At 39.8% G+C, this 18,276-nt stretch overlaps 1 protein-coding gene across 15 annotated transcripts in view; it reads left to right on the top strand.

Moving 5' to 3' along the window:
* The first annotated feature begins 2,663 nt into the window (after positions 1–2,663).
* TCF4 (transcription factor 4) overlaps positions 2,664–18,276 on the top strand; it is a 363,640-nt gene continuing 348,027 nt past the window's right edge. For 5 of the 15 annotated variants that reach the window (XM_024132216.3, XM_024132221.3, XM_024132213.3 and 2 more), the window contains exons 1-3: positions 4,021–4,144; positions 5,053–5,144; positions 6,795–6,867. In XM_024132216.3, coding sequence (XP_023987984.1) covers positions 5,073–5,144; positions 6,795–6,867 — 145 coding nt within the window. In that variant the 5' untranslated portion in view covers positions 4,021–4,144; positions 5,053–5,072. Of the gene's footprint in view, positions 2,900–3,701; positions 3,722–4,020; positions 4,145–5,052; positions 5,145–6,225; positions 6,336–6,501; positions 6,590–6,794; positions 6,868–18,276 lie in introns of those variants that run through there. The other 10 variants (XM_024132215.3, XM_024132209.3, XM_024132211.3 and 7 more) reach the window with 7 other exon arrangements.

Here is an 18,276-nt window from a genome sequence, read left to right as displayed (position 1 = left end):
GGTTCTCGCTCAGAGGCCATAGTTTATTATCTGATTGCTTTTTTTTTTTTTTGCATTCATGCACATTTTTAATTAAATTCTCTCAATAACCCAGTAGGTGAATAAGATATCTCCCAGAGATGACGTTAACATGACATATTCGAAGACATCTAGAAGCTGGGGGTAGAAGTGAACTAGGTCAGGAAAAAAACCAGAAATAATTCAAATTTGTCCCTTAGTTAAAATTGGAAGGGCAGTTGCATGGTTTTCTGTAAGGTGCAGTTAAAAAAAAAAAAAAAAAAAAGCACTAGCCAGCAACTAGGTGCATTTAGGTCCTAGATCTGATCCTATCATTGATTTCTGGACAGATCATTTATTCCCCTTGAAATTCAGGGGAAGGGGGAGTCTTAAAATCTGGAAACTAGGAGGAATCTTATGGGATTATCAAATCTGGTCTCTGCCTTTTCCAGTAAAAGACACTGACATGAGGCCTTAGCTCACAGAGCTGATTAGAGGTAGAGCCAGTAGAATATTTCTCCTAAACAAACGGTTGTGATCTTTTTATTACATCATTTCAGTTGAAAGGGTAGAGGCTTATTCTGAGAATCAGAGATAATGCTTGAGATAATGCAGCATAAAGTGATGTCTAAATGTAAAATTTTATTTTAAGATGAGGACATGGAACGGGTATAGAAGACAGGAATCTGCACAGTGTGTGAACAGACGGGAAACAACCTATAAATGCCCTAATTCTTGTCCTCTAAAAACTTACCTATAGGGCTTCCCTGGTGTTGCAGTGGTTAAGAATCCGCCTGCCAATGCAGGGGACATGGGTTTGATCCCTGGTCCGGGAAGATCCCACATGCCGCGGAGCAAGTAAGCCCATGTGCCACAACTACTGAGCCTTCGCTCTAGAGCCCACGACCCACAACTACTGAGCCCATGTGCCACAACTACTGAGGCCCTCGCGCCTAGAGCCCGTGCTCCACAACAAGAGAAGCCACCGCAATGAGAAGCCCGTGCACCGCAATGAAGAGTAGCCCCTGTTCCCTGGGTAACTAGAGAAAGCCTGCACAGCAACGAAGACCCAATGCAGCCAAAAATAAATAAATAAAATAAACTTATTAAAAAAAAACTTACCTATAAACAAAAGATCATGAAAATTGATCTGAACTCTGTCACTGCCACAAAATTGCATCAGAAAATGGAGATTAGGATGTTGCCGCTGCCAGATGGAATAGGAATGCGGTTGGACGTGGACTCTGTTTGCAGACTGCTTGTCTTCCAAGGTGGGCTCTATCACTTAATAAAGTGTAATTGAGGCAAGTTTGTACCACTTACTAAAGGGCTCTGGGTCAAATAGTAACACGAACTCCACAGAGCCACTCTCAGGGTTAAAACAACCAATACTTGAGGAATTCTTAGAACAGTCTTTGGCACATAGTAAACCCACTATATAAGGGTTAACCTATCGTTATTATTACTTGCTTTTCTCCTGTGGGAGGGCTGAAAGCTATTCTTTTGATGTAATCTTCATTTAAAATCCCATGGGCTAGATTAGACGTATCAGTTGGTTTAGCGAGGAATTAGAGATGGAAAGGGAAGATTTCTTTCGGGGCAGCTCCGTCTTTATCTTTATCCCTTTAATTCTTACGAAATTCATAAAGCGGGCATTTGCTATTTGCATTTCACAGACCAGAAAACTGGCTAGAGAGGGTAGAACTTTCTGGGCCAGAACGAGACGTTGAATCAGTAGTGGGTCACAGCACAGAATCGATCTAAGCCTACATGGGAATAAACGAGCGTCTTCTCCAAGTGTGGACTTTCTGGACTTAGTTCACTTTCCAGGGGCCAAGAAAAAGATGGATGCGGGTGGCTGAGGAGACGACTCACATCTCTCTCCAGGCCCAGGAGCTACACCTCGGCTCAGCGGCCTCTCTCCACGCCGCCCGAGTCTCACTAAGAGGGCCGGCTCCACACTGCGGGAGAACCAGGCTCCGGCTTTCCGTCGGGGAGGCCTCCCTCTCCCGAGCCTCCGTCACGGACTCCGACTCCTCCGCGCAAGTCTTTGGAGTTTAATTCCTTAATTTATTTAGAAACCACACTTTTGAGTCAAAGAACAGAGAAGGGCAAGGGCCGGGAACAAGAAGCAACGAGCAGCAACACAGGGCCTGCAACAACAGCCCCCAGCCCCGAGAGCCCTTACAGCTCTGGCCCACGCGCGACAACCGCCAGAACCCCGCCACCCGGCTCCTTTCCCGGAGGAGGCGTGGCCCGCACGCCCGCCATCTTCGTCGCCTCTCTAGGCACTCTGTTTACTACTCTATGGTTGCCCGCTCCCGCCCCGCCCCTCCCCAGTCATTGTCTGGAGGAGCAGCCACGGCCGCAGCGCCTTCTCTTTATAAGTCCGCAGTGCCCGGATGTGAATGGATTACAATGTATCTTTCAGGGAAACCTATTATTATCAATGTGACTCCACGGGGGAGTCAATGGTGATGATCAGGAGGAGGAGGATGATGATGATGAGACACCTCTAAACTTGGAACAAGTTTAAGGCTTTATAAGAGGAGAAGAAAAAAAAAAACCACCAACAAGATTTGTTTGAGGAAAAATTATAACTATCCTGTGTTGATATTTTTTTTATAAACAATAAGAAAAAGTTGTTGGATTTTTTTTTTTTAATGATTTCTTTTTTGGGGGAGGGAATTTTGTTGCAGTTTTATGGTGGAATATGCAAAAACCAGAGCCAGGTGCATAATCTTGTATTCTGTGGATATCCCTGGAGCAGAACTGAGTACCAGTTAAAATACTTTTTTGGGGGATACACATGTGAGATACTAAGTACTTGCAGAAGATTTTTGTCTCTCTTTTTAAAGTCACTTTCCTTGGAATATTGTGAGCATATTTGTGGCCATTTAAGGTAACGTTACAATTTGCTGTCAGAGTAAACTGTTTGTAATTGAATTTAATATTTTAAATGTCGATCCCAGTGTTTTATTAAAACAAAAGGAACAACCTATTAAATAATCGCCAATGGGAAAAAGTGTGTGCATGCATTTTGTGTATGTACTCGCACATCTAGCAGTAACAGGGTTTATAGAATGTGTATTTTAACACACGTTAAAATAGCGTATGTTGCATATACTGGATAAAGTACGCTTGTTATTACGAAACGATAGAATTATGCAGCTTAATTTTTATCCTAAAAAGTGATGTGAAAAAGTATGTTTTAAGAGCATGCAGGGCCTGTAATGGTAAATGTTGAATTAAAAACTTAAAGTGCTGGTGAACGGGGACTTAGCGTGCCTAGGAACTCAAGTGTAAAAACAAAACAACATCCACCCTCAAAAATTGCCTTTCTTGTTGTTGTTGAAGTTTGCAGCTATACTATTCTGTGACTTAAAAGGGAGGGGAAAAAAACGTATGTAATTTAGGTTTCGCCCCCAACGCAGAACTGCCGACATGAAAATCTCCCCAGCAAGATGTGGCTTGGTTTATATCTGGAAAAGAAAAATATTGTTCCTCTTGGCAAAGTCTTTTTGCATCACGTGTATTTGCAGCCTAGTATAAACTTGCTTTGCCGTGTGTGGATGTGTGAGTGAGAGGGAACGAGAGTCAGAGAAAGAAAGAAGTGAGGGGATGTAAACTCGAATAAATTTCAAAGTGCCTCCGATGGATGAAACGGGCAAAAACTGAACTGTTCAGGCTTCAGATTGTAACTGACGTTCTGAGGGAAAATGAGGTGCTCGATGAAATTTCGTTTGTATTTTTTTTTTTTTTGCGCGGCGGGGGAGGTGTTGAGATTTTTTTTTTCTCCGGGGGGGGGGGTGCATCCTAGCCAGCCCGACCCGAGCGAGCCGCGTCTCCCCGCCGGAGGCCCCCCACCCATTTCTTTGCTGAACTTGCAATTCCGTGCGCCTCTGCGTGTTTCCCCCTCCCCCCCTTCCCTCGTCCCCTCCCCTCCCCGGAGAAGAGAGTTGGTGTTAAGAGTCAGGGATCTTGGCTGTGTGTCTGCGGATCTGTAGTGGCGGCGGCGGCGGCGGCGGCGGCGGGGAAGGAGCGGGAGCGGGCGCGGGCGCAGGCGGAGGAGGTAGAGGCGGTGGTTAGACATGAACGCCGCCTCGGCGCCGGCGGTGCACGGAGAGCCCCTTCTCGCGCGCGGGCGGTAGGTACCGGCGCCGGCGGGGCTCGGCTGGGCTGGTGCGCCGGGCGGCGTGGGGCTCGGGCTCGGCGGCCCCGCACGCGGCTCCGCGCCTCCCGTGCCGCGGGCTCCCGGCTCCCGGCGCTCCCCCTGGAGACACCCCTTCCTCTCCCGCGCCTCTTCCCTCCCCCTCGGCCCTACCCCTCCTCGGCCCCCCCTCCCCGGCAGTGCCACTTGGAGGGACCGATGACTTTGCCAAGGCCCTGACTTTAATTTTTACAACCCTTTCTTTCACAAATTAGGGTGCTGGACCATTACGGGACCCGACCCTCCACTCCGCTTCCCTCCCCCCCCCCGCTTTCGTCGACCCTGTCACCCCTCCCCGTTTGGACGTGTTTTCACTCCAGAGACGCTCATCTTTAATTTCTTTATAGCTACTTTGAAACGCAGAGGGGAGTGGTGTGTGTGTGAGCGTGTGTGTGAGCGTGTGTGAGTGTGTGTGGGGGGGTGGGGTGGGGGGAAAGTTGAGACCGGATCGTTCTGAGTAGTTTCTCTTTTCTCTGGGATCCATTCATTTCTCGCTCTACCTCCTGTTGCATAAAATGATGCGCTGAAGAGCGGCTTTTTTTTTTTTTCCTTCCTGGATTTGGTTTTATAGTGGATGTTACCAGTTTTGATCGTCTCTTTGGAAATACAATATCAATAGCAGTTTTTGGTTTTTTTTTTTTTTTTTTTTTTTTGCTATTGCTGCCTATTCCTTCTTAAAAAAAAACAACAAAAAACAACTCTCCTGTCCCTCCCTCCTTTCTACCTTATTCCCATCCGCCCTCACATCCCTACCCCACAACCCCCCCAGTCTCCAAAAATCCGATTGTGTTTTCTCCAAGGATTGGGACTGGATTTTCTGATTGCGGTTATTTCCATGTTTCTAGGTTTGTGTGATTTTGCTAAAATGCATCACCAACAGCGAATGGCTGCCTTAGGGACGGACAAAGAGCTGAGTGATTTACTGGATTTCAGTGCGGTAAGAAAGAACGGTGGAAACTAACAACAGCTGTGAAACAAAACAAAACAAAACAAAAAATCCAAACACTTTGAGCTACAAACCAATAATAATCTAAAGGACAGGAATAATTTTTAATTGGCTGAGTCCTTGGTAAACATGAAGGTCTTTTTGATAAGTTTTTAACTACAATTTTTGGGTGTGATGGACGATTCAGGCTTTTTTTTTCAGTCTTGATTACTTGCTTTTGAATTCCCTGCCCACCGAACCCCCCAAATAATGGAGTCTCACTCCAATGGAAGGGAAAAACAGACCCCCCCTAAAACTGTAAACGACCCCTAAACTTGGCTTTATCTGAACACTGAGAGTACTGATACTTTGCGCACTACTCATTTTATTTACTTATTTTTCCTGAAAATGGAAAAGAGAAAATAGGAGACCCCAGTTGTCTCAAAGTTTTAAACTGATGATGCTTTGGATTAGTAGGACCTGTAGTCCTCCTAATTGCATCTTTTCCTGGGATTCTGAAAACTCGTGTGCATATGCTGAGCATATATTCTTTAGAACCCCTTAGACGGTCTTTGTAAATCTCGGAGTCCTGAGATCAGCATAAAGCAGAACTTACACACTTGTGGAGTTTGACGACGGAACTTGGTCCTTCTCCATCCCTTTGCTTCCCTTCCCCATACCAAGTCCCAAAGATGTCAGGGGAATTAATTCATTTTTAATGCCAGATGAGTTTGGTGTAAGATGCATTTGCAAAGCAAAATAAAAAGAATCCACAAAACACACAAATAAAATCCAAACCGCCTTCTAAGTGGGGCTCTTTCATGTTTGCTGCCGCTGCTGCTGCCGCCGCTACTATTGCTGCTGCTTCTCTTCTAGACCTTTTGGAGAAATGGCTTTGGGAAGTTTTGCCAGGAAACGTAGCCCTAGGCAGCTTTGTAGCCCCCTTTCTGCTTGCTGCACTTTCTCCATTCGTTCCTTTGCTTTTTGCAGGCTCTGACTCAGGGAAGGTGCGCATTATCCACTAGATACGTCGAAGAAGAGGGAAACCAATTAGGGTCGAAATAAATGCTGGAGAGAGAGAGAGAGTGAAAGAGAGAGAGTGAGAGTGAGAGAGAGAGAGAGAGAAACAGAGAAAGAGAGAGGGAGAGAGAGTCTTGCTTCAAATTGCTCTCATGTTAGAGACGAAATGAGAATTTAGTGCAGGTGGCACTTTTATTTTTATTTGGGTTCACATATGACAGGCAAATCCTATACGGGATGGAAATGGACGTTGCCACGTTTATGGCCAAGGTTTTCAATATAAAACAAGCAACTTTCTTCTCCTTTGTAAAACTAGTGTTTTCTAGAGAGCTTGCTGCCCTCCACACTGAATCTTGTTCACATTATGGGGACTGTGTTGGTTTAAAATGTAGCCTAGTTCTGGCGATCTAATGAACCTGAGGAAAAAGAAAACAGTGGTAAAGGTTGGGGCGGGTGGGGTGGGGGAGAGTGATTGGTAATGTTGTGCCTGTTGTAGTTTCAAGTTGGATGGTGATGTATTTTACTAAAATGAACCCTTAGCATAAACTGTATATTATATAGTGAGAGTATGAAAGATCTTTGATGAACTCGGAAGGCACAAATGTCTTCTTTTCAACAGTAATATTTCTTTGTTTCTTTTAGATGTTTTCACCTCCTGTGAGCAGTGGGAAAAATGGACCAACTTCTTTGGCGAGTGGACATTTTACTGGCTCAAGTATGTAAATTCTTTTCTTAGTGTGTAGTTAAATGTTCTTAGCTGTTTATTCACTCATGGTATATTTTTGGCTCTGTTGAAGTGTTCTGAAAAAGTCATTGAAATTTTAGCCTGTAATGATATGGTTATTTCATTATCCATTAGTGGTATAACTTAGGCAAAAACGTTATCTTTTGCAAAATTAATAGTAGGTGTTTTTTTTTTTGTTAAATCAAGGAAACTGTCTCAGAATTCATCACTTACTCTAAAAGCAATTTTCTGATACGGTTGTAATCAAACACGTGAAGATAAGGCAGTGTTAACGTGGGGGAATAAATTAATGTTTCTTTATTTGAAAATAGAGGGAAAAATCTAACTTTCATGAAAAGGGCAAATCCCTTGTAAATATCAATTTTATTGGGTACTATGTATAATTAACCCTTTTAAAGAAATGAGCACTTAATTTTGCAGATGAATGCTGCGTAGTAAACCATAGCTGTAAATAGAGAGACTTTTGCTAATCTGAGAGCTAAATATGAATTCATTTATATTGAAAATATCCTTTTTGGTGCTTTAGCTTTTTTTTTTTTTTTTAAAGAATTTACTTGTGCAATGAATTTTTCTATATTTAAAGTTGCAAATTTGGAAGGACTTTTACATTTTATAAATGAAAGGTCTTTGGCTGATGCTTTAAAAAGACGTTAGCGCTATTCACAAAGGAATCTGTGTGTGCAGTGATTATCTGGTATCTAAGGAGGAGTTTTAATAGGGGACTCTCTGAAGGTCTCTTATTAAAAGTGAAAACTGAAAATATGCTATTCGTTTAAAACGTATTTTTTTTGTCTAGTGAATTTCATATCAGAAGGAGGCATACATTGTTGCCTGCTGTCCTTTAGGTTCAAGGCTTAAATCCATTTATGCTTGTTAAACAGCTGTAGTATTTTAGGAGTTCTGGCAGTGGTACATAACAGGACATTAGACAGAGTCCTGTTCTTAAGTCAGACTGGTAAATGTTGACATCGTTTAGCTGTGAGATACCAGTGGAATTGTCTGTTAGCTATTGAAGATAATTTCACATCTCTTAATATTCATTTGGTGTTGTAGCAATGAAAGAAATCTGTTCATCTTTGTGATTTGTATAATTGGTATTTTTTAAATAAAATTAATGGCATTTAAAAGTTACTCATTTCCAAATAAGTTACTTCTCCTTTTGCTGGCCCCTGTAAGTCTAAGGGATTTTTTATCTCTATAACTTGATTTGTGAAATATGAGATGCCTCCTATAGTTATATTTTATCTTTTATTTTGGGGGGTCCACTTTGACTAAAAGGGCTGCTGACCATATGTTTGTGTTTTACTGTCCTGGACCCTGTTATAATTTTCATTTGGGACTTAAAATTTTTTTTGTTGTTGTATTCGTATTGTATCTTCCAAATTTCTGTATCGTGTTCTCTATACAACTTTGAGGGAAAGATGAGTACAAGTCTCTCTTGTAGGCAGATTAATTTTTCATGTTAGACAGTATCAAAACAGTTGCTAACTTTATCTCTGACAGTAAGTTTCTTCATGATTTTCCTTAAGAAAATGTATATTCAGTTGAAATCTGAAAGTAGATTATGTCAGAAAGGCTCAGAGATAGACTGCTTTCAGAGTCAGTGCAAAAATACTCTTTTGTATTTGTAAAAGTTGACACATTTGGAATAATTAAGTATATCAGCTTAGGTATAGTTTAATAAAGTAAGGTGATTTAGAAGCATGAAATTGTGTTACATTTCAAAAGATAACTGTGCATCTGGTCCCTTTTCTATGTTCACATTTAAATGAAGTCCTTGCTATGATGTTTAAGTGTTTATAGAGTGTAGGCTGAATAAGTATGAATATGTATTAATGCATTTTGGTAAATGAGCATATACTGAAACTTACACAGTTCTTAAGACAGTATATCTGTATACGTAAACCTAGGCAGAGACTTCATCCTTAGTGAGACGTGTTGTGATATTTCCAATGAATATGCTGTGTTTATTTTTAAGGTGTTAAACTTTAAGTGACGTTGTACCAGAGGTGTAGTTTTCAGGCCCAGATGTTTACTTGTAAAGGTAAAAAGTGTAGTGCTGATTTTGTTCTCGCTGCTGGATTGAAAATGCAGGGTGTTCATCCAGTGCAGTATGATGGCGACTATAATATACACGGTACAGATTGGAGGGTTGATTTTTCTCATCTGTCCAAGACACAGTTAAGTGGCTTTGTTTCCACTCAGTAACACAGATAAGTGCCTTTTAAAGCATAACAAATAAAAAATTAAAAAAAATGAGGAAAACTGCATTTTGCTCCTGGAAGGATGAACTAGGAAACTTTGGACTGAGAAATAATTCTCTAAATGTACATCAGGTTAATATCCATTGTCCCAAGGGTGCTCAGATGTCACTTCCATGGATAGCTTTGAAACTTGGGTCCAGAGAAAGAAGATCCAAAGTATAAGTGAACTGTTCGTATTGGAAAAACCAGCTCTGTTTTTTCAAAGTGAGGCATGGTAATGTTTCATGCTTAAAGTTCTCAGTAGCTGTGGATTCCATTCATATAGGACACTCCTTCGTGATTTGCAATGTGAGAATTAAAAAAAGTGTGGCCATATTGCCTTTAATCTTTCATTTCACAAACATGGTTTTTCCTACCACCTTAAGAAATGGTGAGGCTGCTAGGGAGAATGGAATGTAACCTGAGCTACAGCCTGACATTCCCAGGGAGCATTTTTCACATGAAAGGCTTTTGTCAACCCAGGAAAGGACCAGCAGTTTTTGTTTGATGTTTGCAGGTGTTCAGCAGAGAGCACTAAAACAATTCAGCCATGATACTTCAGAGCTTGGATGACCTTAACGGGGAGAATTGGTGGGCTCTGGAATTATTTTTAAGAAATATTTGAAACCTATATGGTGACTTATATAAAGGGATTTCAGATCCATTATATCATTGATCTTAAAACTAGCTAAAAGCATCCACATGCCTGGATGATTGGAAAATTATTCTCATTAAAAAGTAGGATGGCACAGTTAACAGAAGAAAAAAAAATCACCTAGAGTCTATAATTTATTGATGAACAGGGGTTTAATTGTCTAATATAACAAAACTACAGTTTCTTTGGTTACCTTTGAGTCTTTTGTGAGCAAAAGATAAACATACCAGCTTTGGCATCTTTTACAAGTAGTTTTAAAGTTGGGGCTCTAAAATTATCCATACTCAACAACAGTCCTGGTCACATCTGTTACATGTATTTACAGTTAGTCTGTGACGGATCCTACATCTTCCTCCCTTAGTTTAAAAGTTGAGCCTTTTCCCCGTAACTGTTTAGTTTTACTTAGGTGTTCAGCATTTGTTAAAGGTGCCAAATGGATGGGTGTTTTAACAATTAAGAGCAGCAGTAAAACACACCACATCCATGTCATGGTCATTTTTGGAAGAGAAAAAACATTTCTTGACATTGACACAAGTTAGTTCACCGACACCCACATGACACCCAAATGGCACATCAGTTTGGTAAATTGAGTAAGAAAAAATAAATCGATCCAATGGGTAGTTTTGTATCACAGAGAAAATTCCAATGGTCAGCATCCTGAATTAATTTCCATCCGTACAGTTTGAGTTCATTGTTATGGCGTGAAAAAACAAATGGTCTCCCTTAAAGGTATTTGTGGAGTACGCTTATTTAATTGTGTGTGTGTGTGTGTGTGTTTTAAACAGCCTTACTATTATAGTGCAGTTCATAATGGTTGTATGGCTTTTGTAAAATACAGAATAATTTAACAGGTTACAAAATAAGCAAAGTGGCATTAAACGCATTCTGTTAGAATCATAGAATTTGGGGGATCGAACCCCTTAGAAATAGACAGCCCAGTGCCTTCATTGTACAGACAAAGAAAACTGAGGCCCAAGTTAAGAGGTTCTAAACTATGCCTTTATTTGCTAACCTAAGAAACAAGTTTTGATTTGCTAGTTCTATATGGCCCTGCAAATCCTTTGATTGGAGTAATATTGGTTTCACTACTATGTTTTTCTAAATTTGTATTGTGTAATAGGGTATCAGGATTTGTGTGCTGATCTTTGTGCCTACAAATGCTTCTAAGTGTGCATGTGCCCTTTGAATGCTTTTTAAGGTTTGGAGCTGAATTTTGGATTGTTGATCTTTCTCCTTTGCCTGATCTGGCCTGTGACTATTTGCAAGGTGTTAGATTGAATAACAGGGGTGGATGGGCATGACACTGACAGAATTAAAGTGCTTCTTACTATGCCAAGTGGTGTGCTGTGCACTTTATATTCTTGTATTTTTTTAATCCTCACAAGAACCCGGTGAGATGCCAGGATTACCGTGCTCAATTTATAAATGAGGAAACTGAGATTCAGAGATGGTAGACTACTTACTCTCAAGGCAGCGAGAATGAATCAGGTTCTAAACCCAGGTCTGCCTAGCTCAGTGTCTTTTCAGACACATACACACACTCACACACACACAAACACACACACACACACACACAGACACAGAGTCAGATATAGCTTATTTTTTCAATATCTTATAGGCTTAAGGATATATTATTGAGGCTTGGTGTGCAGTACTGTCCCCGATCTTTAGAGTAGATAAACATTTTTAAAAAATATGTTTAAGATAATGATATAAACCATGGCCATTATTTTTCCTGCTTTCTTATCCAAACTAGGCTTCTAGTTTATGTTGGATTTCAATGTGACTTAGTATCTCTCTCATATTTTTATTATTTTTTAACAAGGAAAATATAGTAGGTATTTTCAAAGTTGTGTTTTGGTTCTATTGTAAATTGACAGTCTGCTTGGGTACCAGTGAAAATATTTTGTTTTCAATTATTTTAATGTACCTAGTCAAACCAAAAGTTGAGGTAACCAAGCTTGCTCTGTTAATATCTAAAAAAAAATGAAGGTTTCCTATCTTTAACTGTAAAAAAAAGTTTTGCAGTTCCTTGTTAGAGCTTTGAAACTTAATATTCAAGAACAAAAACCCTGAATTCTATCTGCATCACTAAAATAAGCAGTTTTGAAGTTTTGATATGTCTGTTACCAGACATGTCCTTAAAATGTTACGTTTTCTAAATTCAGAAGGAAGAAGCAGTACTCTATTTGACATTGACTTAAGTAAATAAAATGCATTAAACAAGCGTAGGGATCCAAGATCTGTTGAGCCTGAAATGCTTAACATTTTTGACAGCATCAGCAAATTATCTTTACCCTACTATTGTAATGAGGAAATCACTTAAATAACAGATGAACAGCTAAGTCACGTAAACATATATAATAGAACTATGTAATGAAAGTTTATGCTGTTAATTGCTCGACTCTGTCTTAAATGCTTAGAATCATGGAGCAGTAAAGACTGTCATATAAACAGTTTTGTTTTGAGCTTAAAATTATTCCTTTTTGCTTTCATCTGCTATGATAAACAAAGTAATTTTGGAAGCTTTACAGATCAAACATTTACTCCTAATGGTAAACTACATTTTATATTGGAAGTTTGCAACCTAGTCCAAGGCAGAGAGTTGAGTCCTGGTGGCCCCAGGCTGCAACGTTTAGTATTATGATGCTATTTAGATCTGTTCCCATAAGCCAAGATAACAGATCTGAAGTTGTCTAATAAGGAACATGGTGTGTTTTGAAATGTTCTTCAGTTTACAAGTCTTGAACCAAAATGTTCTTGGCCAAACCTTTAGAACTTATACCTATATGTTGGGTAAGTCAGATTTTGTACAGAGCATCCAAATGAAGCTAGGTAGGAACAGAAAAAAATCCCTTCCTTCTTTATTTTTTGTCTTTTATGAGCTATTTTTTTATGACCAGGTGTTCTTCCAAGTTAATTAGATGGTGCTGAGTATTAGAGAAAGTAAAGCCCATCAAAGTTATTTTTTTAAAAGGTTTTATTTATTTTTGTTACCGGTTTCTTATTACTCTGAATAAAGTTTTCAGAATTGACCGCCAAGTTTATAAGCTTACACATGGGTTATCCATTTTCTAAATCTGTGACCCCACTTAGACTCAGCAATGACGTAGGCGCATGAGGTTTAGGTGGGTACTTTTCAACCATATGTCTCTTAATGCTTATGAGAGATGTAAGAGAAATAACAATTTAATCTTTAGAGAAGATTGGTTGACACTTTCTATAAGTTTTACATATATATATAATTTTAAATCAGGCTCAAAGGAATAGCAAAAGTGTTGAAAAAGGTTGTCATATTTGCTTTCATTTCAACAGTAAAGGCCCAGTTAATCAGCATATCAGATACCCAGGTGTGTTTAGAATCAGTTTATATGGATGAACTTAAGGGCTGTAAGAAAGCATTCTATTTAAAGGTGCAGCCACTTGATTGTTCAAATGTCTGCTTTTGTACTTTCGTGTGACAATTAACATTTAATGAATGACTTTCTAAACTGCCATTGGTGGTAATTACTATATGCGGTTTATTAACTGCAATCCATTGTTGGATGTGCCTGTATTGATCTGTTTTGCAAACAACCCTTCACAGTTCAGCAGTATTTGTACATTACTTTTTAAAGAACGTGTTTCATTTGCTGACATTGATATTGCCCCTAAAATTTTTAGCTGACAAATGCCTCTTTGATCGGAGTGATTTTTAAATTAAATTAAAAATTCATTGTCTTTTCAGCTATAAAAATTTTGCCCTTCTATCCTCAGGGAATCCCAAAGAAACTACACAAGATTGCCTTTCAAGTAAAGGATTTATAGAAATTTAGACTTACCAGGAGACTTTAGAGATGTTCTATGATTTTTTTGCTTAAAGAGCTAAGGTTTGGGAGGGTTAAATGTCTTTTGCCCAAATCATACAGTTGGTTATGGGCTATAATAGGACACAAATACAGATGTCCTGACCTGCTGCTCAGGGACCCCATGCTGCTTTTAATTAAGGTTTGGACTCAATCCTTTGGTACCAACTGTATGTTTCTTAAGAGGAGGAAAACTTGTATAATCTTCCATTTTTGAAAAATAATAAAAGTTCAGATCGTGAGAGATGGACATCGTAATCCAGCTCACTTGTCATCGCGTGCCCTAATTTGGCTAAGGCAGTTGACGAATAACTGTTAAAATGTATTGTGTTATTAAAAATAACAAAGTAAGACCCCTGATTAAATATCAGGGCTGTAATTTAATCTTGGGGGTTCTGGTGCTGTTCATAAACCATTTGGTTTTTTTCTGTAACAGATGACGTCAAAATGCAGCTTGATTGAATTATGACCCTGGGTTACAGGAGCACCTGCTTGTGCCTCTTGACTTCATAGCATGTCAGCATTTCCATTACTAATTTTTTTTTTCTCTGACATTTTTAAGTTCGAATAGTTAAACGAGACTGATGATTGGCATATAAACTTTCAGCCTCCTGGGAAAAGACTGTTTTCCCAATAAAACAGAGAAGGTGGTGACAAAGCCCCATTACGGAATACCTTTTAGAATGTTCTTCCTTGCTTTAATCTTCCATTAATTTAAACATTCCCTTTTGGGCTACTTAGCTGAATTGCAAGGCATCCAAACGGAAGGTTTTATATCTAAAATCTCCCAAGCCAAGACTTAACTACAGGGCATTTCGAGGACTTTTAAACGAGGGAAAGACCTGCCTTCTGTGAAGGAAGATATTGAAATGATAGCTCTGGACACTCCGGTTTTCATCTTGTGTAAAATGCTGAAGAGCAAGATGAAAAACACGCACATTTGCATATCTTGTCAGTAATTACTTTTATATCCACTTAAGAGGAGTAAAAATTGGTAATGAATGGTTTAGAAAGGTCTATTTATTTATATCACTATCTGGAGACTCATAGCATAGCTTCAATTTAGCCCCTCGGGTTTTAATGTGTAGCCAGTGGAGATGGGATGTCGGTTGTATCTATCTAGCCAGTTATTTTTTATCTACCTATCATAATTCTTATTGATGGTTCATCTAATATATATTTTTAGTACATGCTGTGTACACATCCCCTGCGTTAGCAATTATAGGACTCAGAGGGCTTTGTGGGAGCAAGGTTCTGCCCTGAGAGGGCATGTATTTTGACAGGAAAGAGTAGAAATGTACATGTTTAATTAATACTCAGTGTTCAGAAGACAAGTGTCATTAACATTGTGGGAGTTTAGATAAAGAAAAACTTATTTCTTGCTGGGGGAAATTAATAATGAAGGTTTCATGGACAAATCGACTCTGATTCTTGAAAGAGGAGGAGGATTTTGACATGGGGGCATTGGGACAGAGCATTTTATCTCAAGATCACTGTGAACCAGGCGCAGAGGAAGGCCATTGCAAAGGGTGGATGAAAGAGAGCAGGTTCCTCAGCTTGGCAGTGGACTCAGTTATGGTCTAGGCACCTCAATCACCTCCAGGCACTGGTTCCATTTCCCTTTGAGATAATCTAGTTCCTTCCCAAATATATGTTTTTAATGGTAGTGGAGGGTGGAGGTCAAGATTTAGATGTTCCCGGTTCCAAACTCTTCCTATTGTATCATTCAGCAGTGGAAATTTTAAGCTAATTTGGAGAAAATGATTTATTTAACTGAATTCTGGCAATCTAGATTCTTTTGCCATGTTTGCCGTTAAATAGCTGTTTCATATTGGCAAAGTGAATAAAATGTGTCATACTGACATCACACATAGGAAAAATACGTAAATACCACCCTCTCCTTGAGTATTGGTTAGTTCACGTTACAGTTTCTTTCCCTCTGTGACCTCCTACTGTTTCAGTGATTCCAGTTTCCAGTTGAAGCCAACAGTTCAAGTTCTAGTTGGAATTGGCGTAGGAAGAATTTATTAATGAATGTTTGCTACAGAATAGAAACAATATTTTTATGACAAAGGGAATATTCTAGACCCCTTTACCCATTTTTTTAAAAAAAATGTCAGTTTCGAACCTATGTCTTCCCCAAACTTTTTCTTCACTTTCGAACATAAGGGATTCATATCGGGAATATTTTGCAACGCCTTCACCTTTAAACTCAGAGAGAAAACATTTTGGTCATCAGGTGGTAATCATGTTTCAGGATTTAATCTACAATTTCATACATAACCCAGTTTTGCAATTTTGAAAAGGAAGGCCGAACAATGTCCATTTCAATCCTTGTTCAAATAATCATTATTTGTTGGGTGCCTTCTAGAACTTCATTGTCTAACTGGTATCCCAAACCATGGAATGCTTTTCTGTTCTTTGGTTGGCACTGTAATTCTTCATTTAGTTTCTTTTAGCTGCATGGTTGATTTTCTTTTGACATCTAATTTCCTCCTGATTTTGTTGACCTCTTATTATTCTTCAATTTATCTTTTCAGCCCATGTGGAACTATTTCTTTTTTACATGGGTGTACATTTTGTAGTGTCCCACTTTAATCCCTAGTAATTTTGGTAGAATTGGATAAGGTGAGAAATACTCCATAATTACTTTAAGCAATTAATTTTACTTAAAAAATTCATTATTGTTGATGAAGGCTTGGTTGTTTAACGAACGTTGAAAGCTTCAGAAAAGTGAAAGGGATGAATGTACATAGTGGTTTTTATTTCATTGTGAATATGTTTCACCGGAATAACGAGAATTATTAAGAATTATTAACTTTCATGTACTCATTTGTTCGTTCATTCATTTATTCATTTAGTAAATGTTTTTTGAGAGTCAAGATTCAAATTGCAGTGCTAGGTATTATGGTGATATAAAGAAGAAAAAATTTCAAGGCCAGCATTGCAGTTGGCATAGGATACTGCTGTCATTGGGTACAGGCTCTACATTGATTCACTAAGACAGTGCTTTTCGAATAAGTGATGTCAAAGTGTGGAAGTAGACTTCTTCCAAAGATGCTTTTTAAATATAACTATAGACTTTACAGTTTTAGCTGAAACATTGAAATCCTGTGTGTGTATACTTCTACATGAGTATAAAGGAGGGAGAATGGCCTTGAATGATTATGGAATTTGGACCTTGAAGCGTACTGTTATGATGTACTCTCAAATTTGGTACCAAAGACTTTTTGGGAGGCAATGACAATTATGCCCCATATGTTTTTGTTGGGTTTTTTTTGGGGGGATCAGAAATTAAAATATCAGATTTGTAGATAGTGCCCATCTACTTCAAGGGCGCTAGATATTTCTTTTTGTTGTTGTTCCCACCCTTGAATATTTTAAATATTTATTTAAATATTCATATGCAGGAAGTTACTCATTTACTTTCAGAATTTTGTATTGAGCATCCACCACGTATCAGGTAGTATGCTGGGTGCTAGAAATAAAATGATGAACAAAACAGACACGGTTCTGCATTGGCTAAATGTAGGACACATACGTTCACTGAATAACCAACCAGAGAAATGTCAACCTCCTCATTGAGAGGTGTGAGGCGTTAGATGAGTTTGCAGCGGGGTATCTGACCACACAGTCAGGAGAACCTTCCCTGAAGCTGGCACACCTGACTGAGGTCTGAGGGGGAGGGGCAGGGAAGTGGGCTGGGGGTCCGGCAGGGCATGGTGTTTGGGGAGGGGCTAGAGCTTGGTTGGAGCTGAGGCTGGGGAGAGGGAAGGTAGGGGCCAGATCATGCCAGGCTGCGAGGCAGGGAGACTGTGCACTTTCCTCCCACCAGATTTGTGCCTGGGAACACTCTGACTGCAGCCTGGAAAACACAGCTCAAGGGTAGTCAGGGTGGGTGGCCCGAACCAGCGGTGAGACTTTTGCAGAAACCCAGCTGAAAGATGGGGTTGCTGGGGGAGCTTTCACGGTGGCATTTGCATGTGTGTGTGTGTGTGCGTGCGTGTGTGTGTGTGTGTGTGTGTGTGTGAGTGAGAGAGAGAGAGAGAGAAACTTTCTAGAACGTGAATACTTGAAAATTGACTCTACTTTATATCTTCTAAGAGTAACCGTGAGACCTCGTTCAGCTACTGTGTGCTGTGACTGCCTGTTTTGCACCCAAATGCCACAGAAGTGCTTTTTGTTTTCTGAGCAAAGTGGAAGATTGATTTTGCAATTCTGTCGTGAGGGGGTGCAGAGGTGGGAGTGGGAGAAAGAGGCAAAAGGGACTCTGCTTTCTTATTTAATGGTCTTCAGTAATTATGCACTATGTAGGCTTCCTCTAGCTTATGTTCTGATTACCAGTAAACGTTCTGATGGTTCGGTTCAGCCTGTGGAATTGGTTCCATCACACACCTGGGATCAGGTATCAGCACATCCCCACGCTGTTGTGGAGCATCTCTGGTGAACTTTAGGAAGGTGGTAGGATTTGTACGATATTACGTCTGAGGTGGAAACGCTGTTTACCTGATTCTGTTTTGTCTGAGGTGGCCATGGGGGAAAGTTATCTGGTAACTTTGGATTAGCCACAAACTAAAGCCTTTCTCTTCGACACCTCCCGGTGAATAGCCCTGCTTCGCCTTTCTCTCTGACCATC

Source organism: Physeter macrocephalus, chromosome 19 (genome assembly GCF_002837175.3).
Source record: "Physeter macrocephalus isolate SW-GA chromosome 19, ASM283717v5, whole genome shotgun sequence".
NCBI lineage: Eukaryota > Metazoa > Chordata > Mammalia > Artiodactyla > Physeteridae > Physeter > Physeter macrocephalus.
This window is presented reverse-complemented; position numbering and strand designations above follow the sequence as displayed.